At 46.9% G+C, this 12,834-nt stretch overlaps 1 protein-coding gene across 5 annotated transcripts in view; it reads right to left on the bottom strand.

Moving 5' to 3' along the window:
• UPF3B (UPF3B regulator of nonsense mediated mRNA decay) overlaps positions 1 to 12,834 on the bottom strand; it is a 747,911-nt gene that overhangs the window by 720,711 nt on the left and 14,366 nt on the right. For all 5 annotated transcript variants that reach the window (XM_069612697.1, XM_069612693.1, XM_069612694.1 and 2 more), the window contains exon 2: positions 4,582 to 4,688. In XM_069612697.1, coding sequence (XP_069468798.1) covers positions 4,582 to 4,688 — 107 coding nt within the window. The remainder of the gene's footprint in view (positions 1 to 4,581; positions 4,689 to 12,834) is intronic.

The raw sequence follows: 12,834 nt of genomic DNA, 5'->3' as shown, positions 1-12,834 counted from the left end.
AACAAGTGAGTGTCACCCTCTTTGGGACTACTAAGGTAAGCCGCCTAACGCTTAACACCCCATAGGGGACAGAGGAAGCAGGATCCCACTGAAGGCAACTCCCTCTTAGGGGACAGAAATACCCCAGAAAGGAATACAAGTCACCATCCCTCCCCCTCCGATAACTTTGTGGGATATGTAGGGGGCATGAAAACCCCATTCACCTTTTTATCATGGCTGATTCGGTTTCCGACTAACTATACCCAATCGCCACGAAAGACGGGCAATGGACAAATGGAGCAACCTACTGGAGAAGCGGTCAGAGAAGGACAATCAGAGACAGTCACTGCAGGTCTTGCAGAGTTTAACCACGTCAGAGGAAATCAGAGGAGGAGGAACAGGCGAGAGAGCCAGAAGGCCAGTCTTAGGGTGCGTTGCTGTGACCCGACTTGTAGAGTGCCTCAAGGTAAGGCAGATGAGCAGCCCGGAGAGGTGCGAGAATGAAGACCAAGCACCGTGGAAGGCATAACCGCAAAGTAGCCGAGAAGCCGCCTACACTACACCCACCTCCCCTACGAGAGAGTGGAAGGATTCACCAAAGGAGCACATGGGGCCCAGTTGAAGAGTCGCTTAAGCAGCTCTGCAGCACCAGGAAACCTAATCCGACTTAGAACCCTGCTCTCAGCAATCAGTTGTGCAGTGGCTCCCGTGGTGAGGTAGGCGGGCGAGCGAGGAAGAGAAGAGCCCCAAAGGGTGAAGGGCGGAAAGAACCGCAGAGTGGGAAGTGAGAAAGAGGCAATGCCCAGAGTGGGAAAGAGACTGAAACAAAACCCAAAAGGGCACCAGAGATGCCTTTGCTGGAGAACGTGTATACCATTAAAGTCACCAAGAACTGTATACATCTGGACTGCAAACAAAAGCCAGGGGCCTATGACAAAGAGGGATATGTGTTGGGGAGGAATCCAGCAGTCATCCCTTTTCAAGGGGGTAGTTCCATAATCTACCTCGGTTGTTTTTTCTTTTCTTTTATAGGACAAGGAAAATGATAATGTAGAACAGGATGCCCGACTGAGAACTTATTTATGTACAGATATCCTGAGGAGCACACTTTTTGATTTTCTGTTATGGAATAGGGCTTGGTCTGGTAGGGTAGGGAAAGAGTAGGCTTTGACTTTGAGAGAGAGGGGAGCGAGAGGAGAGAGAGGAGAGCATTTTAACACCTTTTGATTTTATTTAACAGAATAGGTCATCCTAAAACATCTAGGTTGGGGAATCAATCCATAAAGAATACATTTAGTATTAAATGTCAGGATGGGATAGCTCAAAGTGCTGCCGGTATTAGTTTCTAACAACTTCTATACAATCTCTGGGGTGTAGTGTCCCATTTGTTTCTTTGCTCCCATTTACACTCTGGGGCGGGTGGGGGCATTAGCATCCAGCAGGCATAGGTTTCATTTTCATGGTTATAGCATCAACCTCACTTCTGGACTTCACCCCTAATAAGCAAGTGCTTAACCTTTCCCTTTTTGGCTTAAGGTACACGTCAGGCTCAGATATCATCACCCTCGAGCCAACGGTTGCCCACCTGTGCTGATGGACTCCCTTACACTCTGCTACAAGCAAGTATCTCTTTTCCCTTGCTTAGCGTTTTTGTCAGACTCACCAGCATTAGCTTGCCCTAGTAGGCCAAAGCCTTCCCTGGTCTCCTCTAAGCATTGAGATGTATCCCTCAATAGGCTCTCCTCCAGGTCTAGAACCGGTGTTAGGTTGCCATTTTGTCTTGCTAAATTCCATCTTAAAGCTGCTCTGACAACAACCTAAATAATGCTTGCGCACCGTTTTATGGAAAACGTGCACATGATTACATGCTGATGCAACGGAAAGGAAAATCTGAGGTCACTGCAAAGGCTAGCAGTCAGTAGGGAAGACCCGGAGCCTCGCTAAGAACAGTTCAGCCCAATGACAGACCATTTCTCTTTTAGATCATGTCACAGTCAGGATGACTCGTATATCAGGCCCTTCAGCTCATTTCCATCCATTGAAAACGTTGCCACGTGATGGTGGCAAGCGACATATCTGATCTAAACATGTACATTCCTTCTATGTTTTTTGTGTATAAATATGGCTGTGAAAATAAACGAAATGCACACTTACATTTTGTGTGCACATGGAGTTCATTATTGCAGAAAGCAATTCCCTTCAGAGTGAAAACCACAGAGATCTTGAACCGGACACCTGTTTGTGTTTGAGATAAAGCATTTACAAGGATGGTAGCCATTTCTCATGTTCTACCTGACATGGTGTCAAATATAGCATTCAGCAGACTCTTCACTGTCTCTGCTGCTGAATCTCGGCTTTACCACACTTGGGGACACAGACCTCCATAGACCTGTGGAATTCTTTCTGAAAATTCACCCTCTGCCCTCACCCAGGGTCCATCTCCATCTATTGCCTTCTTTGTGGCCCTTTTACCTTCAGGATGCTACACCATTACGACACTCCCTGAAGGGCCTGGTGTCCTTTTATTTGGTGAATGATTACCCTGGTTTTTCAATTATGGGTTTGGATTTCTACACACCTGTATGTGCTTCAACTCACAGAGAGGCTCCTAAGCCATGGGTTCCAGCACCATTTTGAAGTGAGGTACAAGTGTTTGATCCTACACACACTACTGTTCCATGTTGTGTGTGCATCTGTGTGCACGTGTGTGTAAAAGAAATGTCTGGGTGTGCGTGCATGTGTATGTGCATGTATATATCAAATTGTTAAAACAAGCGGTGCGCCAGCACCACACAAAAGCACTTCACTGCCAGATCCACACCAAAAAAAGAACAGAAACTGGAATTACATAAAGTTGGCACACAAGGTACACATTCAATCCTCAAGCCCAGAGTAAAATATCAAAGCAAAAAAGGTATTATACGAGTTTCGCTACTCACACTTAGCTTGTTCACATACCATATGTGTGTATACACCACAGGCCAGTTTGGTCCGAGCAGTTGAATTGTGTTCCTAGTGATAAGGAAGTGAATGAGGCAGTGTAACACCCTGCTCTTGAACAGACTACTGTGGCTCTCTGTGGTGTTCTCACTTTCCTTGCAATGCATGCAATTGGGTCACTGGAGGGGGGTGGTCATAATTGTTCTTACCCTACACAGGGATGGGGTGAAAGAACGTGGCAAACTGGAGTGCCAGTATGGGATGCTAAGTTTGCTGTCAAATGAGAGGTCAGGGGATTGGAAGGATGTTAACCTGCATTGGAAGTCCTGGAGAGAGTCAAGAGGCTTGACCTGAAGGTTTGGGCTGGCATAGGTGTTCGGGTGAGGTCTTATAGGTTTTTTCCAACTCTGGATGTCATGGGAAAGGGGACTGCATGAAGAATGGCCCTTTTCTGTGACTAAGAGAAAGGACTGTGCTTCACCAAGTCCGATCTTGTGTAATGTGTACAGTGGGGTACGAAGGAACCCTCCATATACTTACTCTGGATAGCATTTATTTATTTATTGGATGTTTGTAAGGCGCCAATACAACAAATGGTGTTTCAAGGGAGAAAGATACAATAATGGTCCTACGAGGCCTTGTGGCATTCAGATCGTGCAAGTGCAGAACAAGAAGTGTGAGGGAAGAGGGAGCAAGGGGCATGATGGAGTGAAGGTCCGCACACAAAAAAAGCAGAGTGCTGGGGTGCGCAGGGAAAAACACAGTAAAGACACTAAGTGCTAGGAAAGGCCAGGAAGGCAAGTGCCAGGGAATGTGCTGGTACAGGCCTACATGCTAAGTGTGAGGAAGGGGATGGACTGAGCAGAGGGGGCCTGGAGCCCTGTAGAACTCGTAGAGATCCAGACAGCCAGTTACTGCGGCAGAGGGAGGAATTAGCAGGGGGAGAGGGACGGAAGAAGTGAAGAGGAAGGTTTGCAGGTGCTTCCGGAACTTAAGGAGATCCGGCTCAAGCCTGGGAGGGACAGGGAGACCATTCAGCTAGAGGATCCTGCGGAGGAGAGAGATCTACCACTCCACTCTCTGCTTAGAGAAGCGTCTGATCTGCAGAGAGTTGGAACTTGCAGACCTAAGGGCTCTAGAAGGGAGGTATTTAGGGAGAGAGAGTTGGATGTAGCGGGGTCCCAGACCCCAGAGAGCCTTGTGGATGAAGCAGAGGGTCTTGACTTTGATCCAAGCATCAACCGGGAGCCAGTGGAGACACATCAGGGCTAGAGAGATGCGGTCCCTGAGTTTGAGGCCAAGGATAAGTCTTGCAGTCCTGTTCTGGATTAGTTGAAGGGGACGAAGGGAGGACAAAGGAAGCTTGAGGAAGAGACTGTTGCAGAAGTCAATCCTAGAGAGCACCGGAGCGCTGGAGACAGAGTTTCTGGAGGAAGGTCACCCGTGATGTGTGAGCTCTTCTAGAGACCCACAAGGAGGGTCAAACCATGTGGCTCGTCAAATAACAGAGTGCCAGTAACCTTCAGACAGTCAATCTGGTGACAATTTATTTAGTTTTTTACAATGAAGAGAAGCTGCTTGGTAACCATCCTCATAACCAGGGCTTGCTAAAGACAATTTAAGGTTTATACAAGTTATGGTTTCAAGCTCAAGGAGCATTACCTAGAATCATTGGCAAAGAATTCAAAATAATCGTGGTCCGGTAAAGGCTGGAGATGTTCTTCAAGCTGTTCCTGCGTGAGACTGGGAGGTAGGCGGCGAATCACCACCTGAAGAGGAATGAAGAAAAATATCAAGAATACTGATGGAAAATGACAACTGCAAAAAGATTCCACAATAAAGTCTCTAAATGTACTGTGTTGCATTCCATTATTTCAAATTCTGTGTTTTAAACAAGGTTGCTTATCTTATTTGCATATTAGTCGCTGCACTACAGTCGATCAAGTTCAATAGGAAACCTGAGCATTGAACTGCTAATAACTTGACTGGCATGACGAATTTGGCTGATATTTTCCGAACAAAATGTTGGTCATGGGCCTCCACCCTCCCTGCCAGACTTGAAATTTTGGTAAATATTCATTAAAAAATTAAACCGTTATTAGGAAGGCAAAAACCTCTGTTTCGGCCTAGTCCCCATTAATTTTCCCCAAAGAAAAAAAGGTCAAATCTTTTATCAAGTCCAAAGCCAAAACTGCTGGATGGAATTGGAGCAAGTACAAAACAACTTGGGCACGAAGCGTTGACTATTTCCGGCAGTGGTCTGGCGTTATCGTGTCCAGTAGATTTCAAAATATTTGAAGAAGGGAGTGCCTCCCTCTCACAAAATTATAGCTATATCTCCCATGGTGCATTGCAGCAGAGAGGCTGACAGATTTTCAGAAATGAAAAAGCTGCCTTTCCCCCCCCCACAATTCTGTTGCTAATAACTTGACTTGCTGGATGGATTTGGATGACATTTTAAAAAACACAACGTTTGTCAAGGCACCCCACCCACAATTGGAATGATAGGTTATAAAATGCAAAGTTATTAAGAAAACAAAACACCACAGTGTCACAGTTTTCAGCCCTTTCATTTTCCCTTAGAGAAAAGGTGCTGTTTTTGAACAGCCGTAGCACAAAACCTGTTGGGTAGATTTGAACCAAATAAGAAACAACTTCGGCACAAAGGGCCGTCTTACATTTTTTAACTCGTTTAGGGTATATCCAACCAGCAGTTTTTAAAATATTTGCGCTCTGTTCCTTAAAACCTTTAAATCGGCCTTGTTGCTTTCTACAGCAGAGAGGCTAAGCGAGGCTAATAACGCGACTTGCTGGATGGTTTTGGGTGAAATTTTCAACAAAAAAAAACAAAGAAAAACTGAATTGGACATTTTGGGAAGGGATAGTTAACAAAAATAAAAAGAAAACATCAAAACGCTGTGTTCAGCCTACTAGCATTAATTTTGCCACAGAGAAAAAAGTACTTGTTTTTTTTTTTTAACAGCCGTAGCGTGAAAACGCATTGGCAGGTTTGGACCTAATAAGAAACAATTTGGGCACAAAGTGTTGTGACTGGTTTGATGTAAATCCCTCCAGTAGTTGTAAAAATATTTGACAGAGAACGGGGAGCCCCCATGAGAAATAAAACTTTTATATCTGTATTGGCGCTTTGGTGCAGAGAGAGGCCAATAATCCCTTGGTTCAGGAAATGTCATCCAAAATCATCCAGCAAGTCAAAGGTTGTCAAGGAACACCACCCACAACCCCCACAACAAACCCCCCCTGCCCGCAACTTGAGGTTTTGGGAACAATTCATAAACAAATGAAAAGGGGTGTGAATAGTGGCCACAGCCTTCGGTCCAAAGGTAACATATTTGGGGAACATATACATTGGACACGGTTGAAGACAAGGCCAGTGGCCCAGTAGTGTTTTAAAACTGGCCAGAGCCAAAGGCTCTGGCTAGTGGGCCTAAAAGACATGTATAGTGGCCATGCCGAAGGCACTTAGTAGGTGTAAAAGATTAACTAGTCACTTAGCCCTGGTAGCGTTCTTTCGACTGAATGTTCCTTCCACGTATTCCTCATCTTTGATATTTGATATCCAGCTACAGCTGCTTCGTAATTTTTTTCCCCTGCAGAGGGCACTGTGCATCAATTCAGTCGACTCAATGTCCCTCGAGGGCCTCTGTCCCGAGGATGTCGTCATCGAAGGCATATATAGCACGCACAGCGTCCGTTGGCTTCAGTTCTGTTTATCTTAAAGTAGAAATACCTGCATAACCACAGGAATGACTGTACTCAACTTTGAAGGAGCAAAAGCTGTAATAGCATGGGAAGTTCGACTGTGGGGTAGGTTTGGAGATCAATGAGGAATACATGGGAGGAACATCCAGTCAAAAGAAAGTTCCCCGGGGTAAGTAACTAGTTCTTCGAATGGATTGCGTCATCCCACGTATTCCTCATCTTTGATAGACTCCCAAATCAGTATTAGATTTGGTGGAGGGAGTAAGAATTTAGTTTTTTAATGGTTTTCATGAAGCAAATGCAGGACTGCTTTTCCAAAGCTTGCATCCTGACCGCAGGAAGACTCCAGGCAGTAATGTTTTGTAAACGTGTGAATAGCAGACCACATTGCTGCCTCACAAATACTTTTTATCGGTACACCCTTTTGCAAGGCTGTAGAGGTAGCCATGCCCCCTGGTGGAACATGCCCTTAATCCTTATGGAGGATCCTTGCCTGCTAGTTTGTAACATTCCGAAATTGCCAGAATGATCCACCTGGATAAGGCCCGTTTCGTAACAGCCTGACCCGGTTTGTGGCCTGTATAGCCAGTGAAAAGCTGAACATCATTGCAAAGTTTGATAGCCTAGACAAATAAAAGCTCAGAGCTCTTTGAGGGTCCAACCTATGCAATCTCTCCTCTTCCTTGCCAGGATGAGGTGGGGGATAGAAAGAAGGTAAACAATGTTCTGCCCTACAGAACAATCCTATCCTTATGGAAGATAGTAAAGGGTGGCTTGGATGAAAGTGCCTGCAATTCACTCACTCTACAGGCTGAAGTTAGAGCTACCAAGAGAATGGTTTTAAAGGTCAACAACCTTAATGGACAGGAGTGCAAGGGTTCAAAGGGTGCACACATTAGAAATGTTATTCCCAGATTAAGGTCCCAAATTGGAATCTGGAAATGAGGAGGGGGGTGGGGGGGCATTAGTGAGCCCCTTTAGAAATTGTGTCACCAGTGGAATCTTGAAATATGAACATTCTTCAGACGAGCGCGTAAGGTTGGACAGCGCCACTACATAGCCCTTAATAGTTCCAACCTGGAGCCCCGGATTGGATAAGGATAGTAGAAAGGAGAACACCTACGGTGTTTTGCACAGAAAAGGGTCTACATTCTTGTCCCTGCACTAGTTGCAGAATTTGTTCAAACGGCAACAGTACAAAGACTTTGTTGCTGGCCTCCTGGCCGAAATCAAAATCCCCATTACATCATCCGGGAGGTCCCAATCCTTGTATCCAAGCCTCTCAGGAACCATGCGTGAAGGCTGAGTGTTTTGACCTCTGGATGGAGAACTCAACTCTCTTTTCGCGAGAGAAGGTCCTCTCTTAGTGGAAGACTTATTAGAGGGCAGCAGATGGACATGTCCAGGTCCGGGTACCACGTCCTCCTGGCCCAATCTGGGGCAACTAGGATCATGCGTTTCCCGAACTTTCTCAACCTCCTGATCACGTGAGGAATGACGAGGACTGGAGAAAACGCGTACTGGAGTGGAAACTCCCAGTCCACTAAGAACAGGTCTCCTAGAGCTCCTCATTGGGGAAATTCCCTGGAGCAGTACAGTTCACACTTCTGGTCGACACTGGTTGTGAACAGATCCACTTGATTGATTCTCCAAAGGGTGAAGATCTCTTAAAGGACTTCCTGAGCGAGTTCCCACTCGTAGGCGACTGCTCTGCCTGCTCAGAGCATGCGCTGCCATGTTCTCTTCTCTGGCTAGGTGAACTGCCGATAGAGAGATTTCTTCTTGAATTGCCCAGTACCAGAGCTGCATTGCCTCTGCACAGTGGTAGTGAACCCACACCACCTCTTTTGTTGAGGTAGTGCATGGCCACCATGTTGTACGTCATTATCAGGACATTCTTTCCCCGTACAGAGGGCAGGAAGGCCTTCAGCGCTAGTCCGATTGAACTCAGTTCTAAAAGAATGATATGTAGTTTAGACTCAGATGGCGACCAACGACTGCCAACTGTCAGATCGTTGGTGTGAGCTCCCCACCCTGTGAGTGAGGCATCCGAAGTAGGTCCGACATCTTTCCTGATAACTGGGACCATTGAGTTTTGGAGGGCCCACTGAAGGGATCTCATTCTCAGGCGAGCCCCTGGCACAAGAAAAAAGCAGGATGCCATGAAGCCGAGCAACCGCAAAAAAACTAAGAAAAAACGAAGGCTGGTATACTCTGGGCACTCGGCAATTTGGAGACCATCTGTAGAATGTCTTCAGCCTTCACCTTGGTTGGCAAGCTCTTTCCCAAGGATGTATCCAGTAAAGCCCAGATGAACTGGAGCTTTTGAGAAGGTGTCATATGGAACATCTTGTAATTGAGAGAGAAGCCCAATCTGTGAAGAGAGTGGCAGGTGAGGTTGAGATGATCCAGGACTTGTTCAGGAGAAGGCGCCCTGATCAGCCAATCGTCCAGCTAGGGGTAGACTTAAATCTCCCCCGCCCTCTTGAGACTCACTGCGACCACCGCCATCAGGTTGGTGAAAACTCTTGGGGCAGAGGTCTGCCCGAATGGCACAACTAGAAATGGATAATGAGAACTACCAACGACTAACCTCAGGTATTGTCTATGCTTGAGATGGATTGGCAGATGAAAATAAACATCCTGAAGGTCCAATGAGACAACAATCCAATCCTGGAATTGGAGGGCCTGAAGGATCCGAGAAAGTGTGACCATCTTGAACTTGTCCTTCCTGAGGAACTTATTCAAGTATCTCAAGTCCAAAATGGGTTTCAGTCCACTGTCCTTTTCGGGTATTAGGAAATATGGAGAATACCATCCCCTTGTTCCTCTCCACTACAGGCATTGGCTTTATAGCACCTTTCTCTAGCAGGGTTAACATTTCCTGCACAAGGAGCGGACCTTGAATCCTCAAAGAGCGGCTCCACTGTGGATTACTCGGAGGTCTTTGAATGAAAGAAGGCAGTACCCGTGCACTATGGATTCCAGTGCCCATGCATCCAAAGGAATAGCTCGCCATTCTTCTAGGTGCTGAGACAGTCTGCCCCCCAATGGTGAACTATGACTCAAGACCTCAGAGGTTCTGAGGCGGCTGATGCAGTGGCAGATGGTAAAGATGCCCCTGCTTGAGCTGGCTTCGCAGCTCTCCCTCATCCACCACGAGGGAATCTTCTTGGGCCCCTTTGACCAGCCATTCCTCTCGCTCTTCCAACTGAGGAGTAGTGGCAAAATGATCTACCCCTCCAAGGTTGTCCACTAGGATGAAAAGGCTGAGCCTGCCTAACAGCGGCACCTAAAGATTTGGCTGCTGCCTTTGAGGTCTGCAACTTCAAGGCTCTCGTCAGCCTTGCTGCCAAAAAGGTGACACCCATCAAAGGGCATGTTGAGGAGTCTGGATTGCACATCCAGTGCAAAACCAGACTTCAACCACACAAATCTGCGTACAATGGTGATAGTAGCCATGAGTCTGCTGATGCTGTCAGCAGAATCCAGACCCAACTTAAGAGACTCAAACTTGGCTTCTTTGCCGTCTCTAATTATGGCCAAGAAACCATCTCTTTCTTCCCTCGGGAACGTGCGCTGCCGCCATGGAAATGCAGTCCCATAGAGTGAATGAGAATTTTGCAAGGGCACATGTGGAGTGGGCAGATTTGAGCCCCATACTCCGTTCAGAAAATACTTTCCTTGCCCATTCATCTACTCTTTTGTCGTCCCTATCTGGAGTGATGGTAGGGTAAGCTGCCTGCTTGTAAGTAATAGTAGCTGCCTCCACCACCAGACTCTCTGGAGTGGGGTGTTTAGACAGGTAGTCAGGGTCACTATTGTAAGGGCTGCATTTTTTGGTCAGATTTGTATTCACAGCCGGATTAGATTCTGGCACCTCCCATTTTGCTGCCACCCTTTTTTTGGAGAGCATTATCCAGGATGTCCGTATGATCATCCTGCTCAAAAGGTAACTGAGGTCTACGCCACCCCATATATTCTACCACCTTGGACATTAGCCATCTATAAGATGCATCAGCATGTTCCTGAGCCTCTGGTCTTCCAAATTCTAGCTCAGGTGAGGCGTCTACCCCACTGGCCGTCTGTAAGTTATCATAAAGGTCTTTCATCCTTGATTCCTCACAAATGAAACTTTCAGGCACATTTGGTGTGCCAAAATCGAGACCAAAGGGTGCATCGGTGTCCGAGGGTTCATTCACCTCATTTATTGAGGTAAGGGACTTAAAATATTATTTCCTTGGTACATGTTTTTTCCAGGCATCAAGGGTTTGACAAATTGTGGCTTTGACGCTCGACGAGTCGTCGAAACTTCCACCGCAGCTCTTGTGGAATGTGCCCTGGCTGTAGTCTGCAGCGGCCCGTTGGCCTTTGCATGGCAGAAGGAGATAGTAGAGGATATCCACCTTGCGATACCCTGCTTTGTGATAGCTTTCCCTTTGTTTGAGGGTCTGAAAGCAATAAAGAGCGGTCTTGCTGCTCTGAAGGATTTGGTCCATGCCAGGTAATATTTCAACGCCCTTTTGACATCCAGGCAGTGCAATGCTCTCTCCGCTGAGGTATTGGCGTTTTGGAAGAAAACAGGCAACGTGATTTTTGTGGAACCCAGACAGCATTAAAGCGGGGATTGGTTGAGAGGATCACCTTGTCCCTTGCAAACATGAAGTATGGAGGGTCCAACACTAATACTTCTAGCTCCGACACCCATCTGGAAGATGTAATGGCGACTAGGAAGACCAACTTCCCAAGTCACAAACCTAAGGTGCGCTAAAGAGAGGCTCAAAGGGGGCTTTCATGAGGCCAGCTATGACCAAGTTTAGGCTCCATCTTTTCTTTGGGGTGAAAAGAGCAGAAAATGTTTGAACAGTCTGTCGCTGTAGAGGGGTGGTCTCCCTCTCTTTCTGGTGAACCTGGAAACTGCTGCCAGGTGTACTTTAATGGAGGAGAAAGCAAAACCTTTTTTTGCTAGCTTCAGTTATTATGGAAGCACTTGTTGCGGTTGTATGGCCAGTGGTTGATGGTTGGGCTGCTGCGAACACCAAGTGGAAAACCTTTTGGTTGTACGAGCTGTTAGTGGAAGGTGCCCTAGCTACCGTCAATATGCATTGGCATTCCTGCGGGATGTCTAGGCGGTCGAATTCGGAGTCATCAGGAGCAACGCTGTCATCTTGAGGGAGTGTGGGTCGTGATGTAGGATTGCACCATTGTTCTAAAACAGGAGATCGGCTTGGGCTCCAAGATGGCTTGGGTTGTCCGCCGATAGCTGCAGGATGTCCAAGAGCCAAGTTTGTCTGGGCTAGTATAGTGCCACTAGGATTATTCTGCAAGCGTATCTACGGATCATTTGTATCGTCTTCCTGATCAATGGAATGGGAGGGAACGCGTATGCAAAGACATTGGTCCAAGGGAATGAGAACGCAACCCCCTGCGATCTTGGGTGCTGTAGCCTACTGGCACATTTTCGGCACGGTTTGTTGGATATTGTGGTGAAGAGGTCCAGAGGAGGTAGGCCCCCTGCTGTAACGATTATGTTGATTTGGCTGCATTGAAGCTGCCATTCGTGGGATTGTGTTGTGTCCCTGCTGAGGGTGTCTGCATGCTGGTTGTGTATCCTCAGCATGTGAAATGCTTGCAGAGTGATGTTGGTGCGAATGGCCCAGTGCCAGATGGTTTGAAGTTCCTGAGGCAGGGAGCTTGACTGAGGATCTGTGACAGACCCATGCGGGAGAACAACAGTTACAGGTCTGTAAAGCGTTTGTTCTCTTTTTTGCAAAACACAATTTCCACATGCCTCATGCCCATTTCCACAATAGTGTGTATTCCCCCTGGGTAGGTACAGAGGGATACCACGAGAGAAGCTGCCAGTCCTTCACAGTGGGAGACTGACTTTCAGATACTTGGGGATTAATGTATATGTTATGTTACTTGGCACGTATATAGCGCCTTATGTATCATTGGTATGATCTCAAAGCGCTGGTAGGTTGAACACCCTCGGGAACCGTACTTCAAGTCAAAGGTGCGTGTGTGTGCAGCCGGTAGCTGCTTCTTAGCGGTAAGTGTGGTGGTTGGGAGGTCATGTATGTGTGTTCATTCTGGAAAGATAACGCCCAGACTGATTTGTGGCTGTGTTAAGCCTGAGCAGAAGCTTAAGCTAGCGGTGTGTGCCAGCTGGCTGTGTTTTATTAGGACGAT

The sequence above is a fragment of the Ambystoma mexicanum genome, chromosome 5p, assembly GCF_040938575.1.
Source record: "Ambystoma mexicanum isolate Mex_15411 chromosome 5p, UKY_AmexF1_1, whole genome shotgun sequence".
In the NCBI taxonomy this organism is placed as follows: domain Eukaryota; kingdom Metazoa; phylum Chordata; class Amphibia; order Caudata; family Ambystomatidae; genus Ambystoma; species Ambystoma mexicanum.
This window is presented reverse-complemented; position numbering and strand designations above follow the sequence as displayed.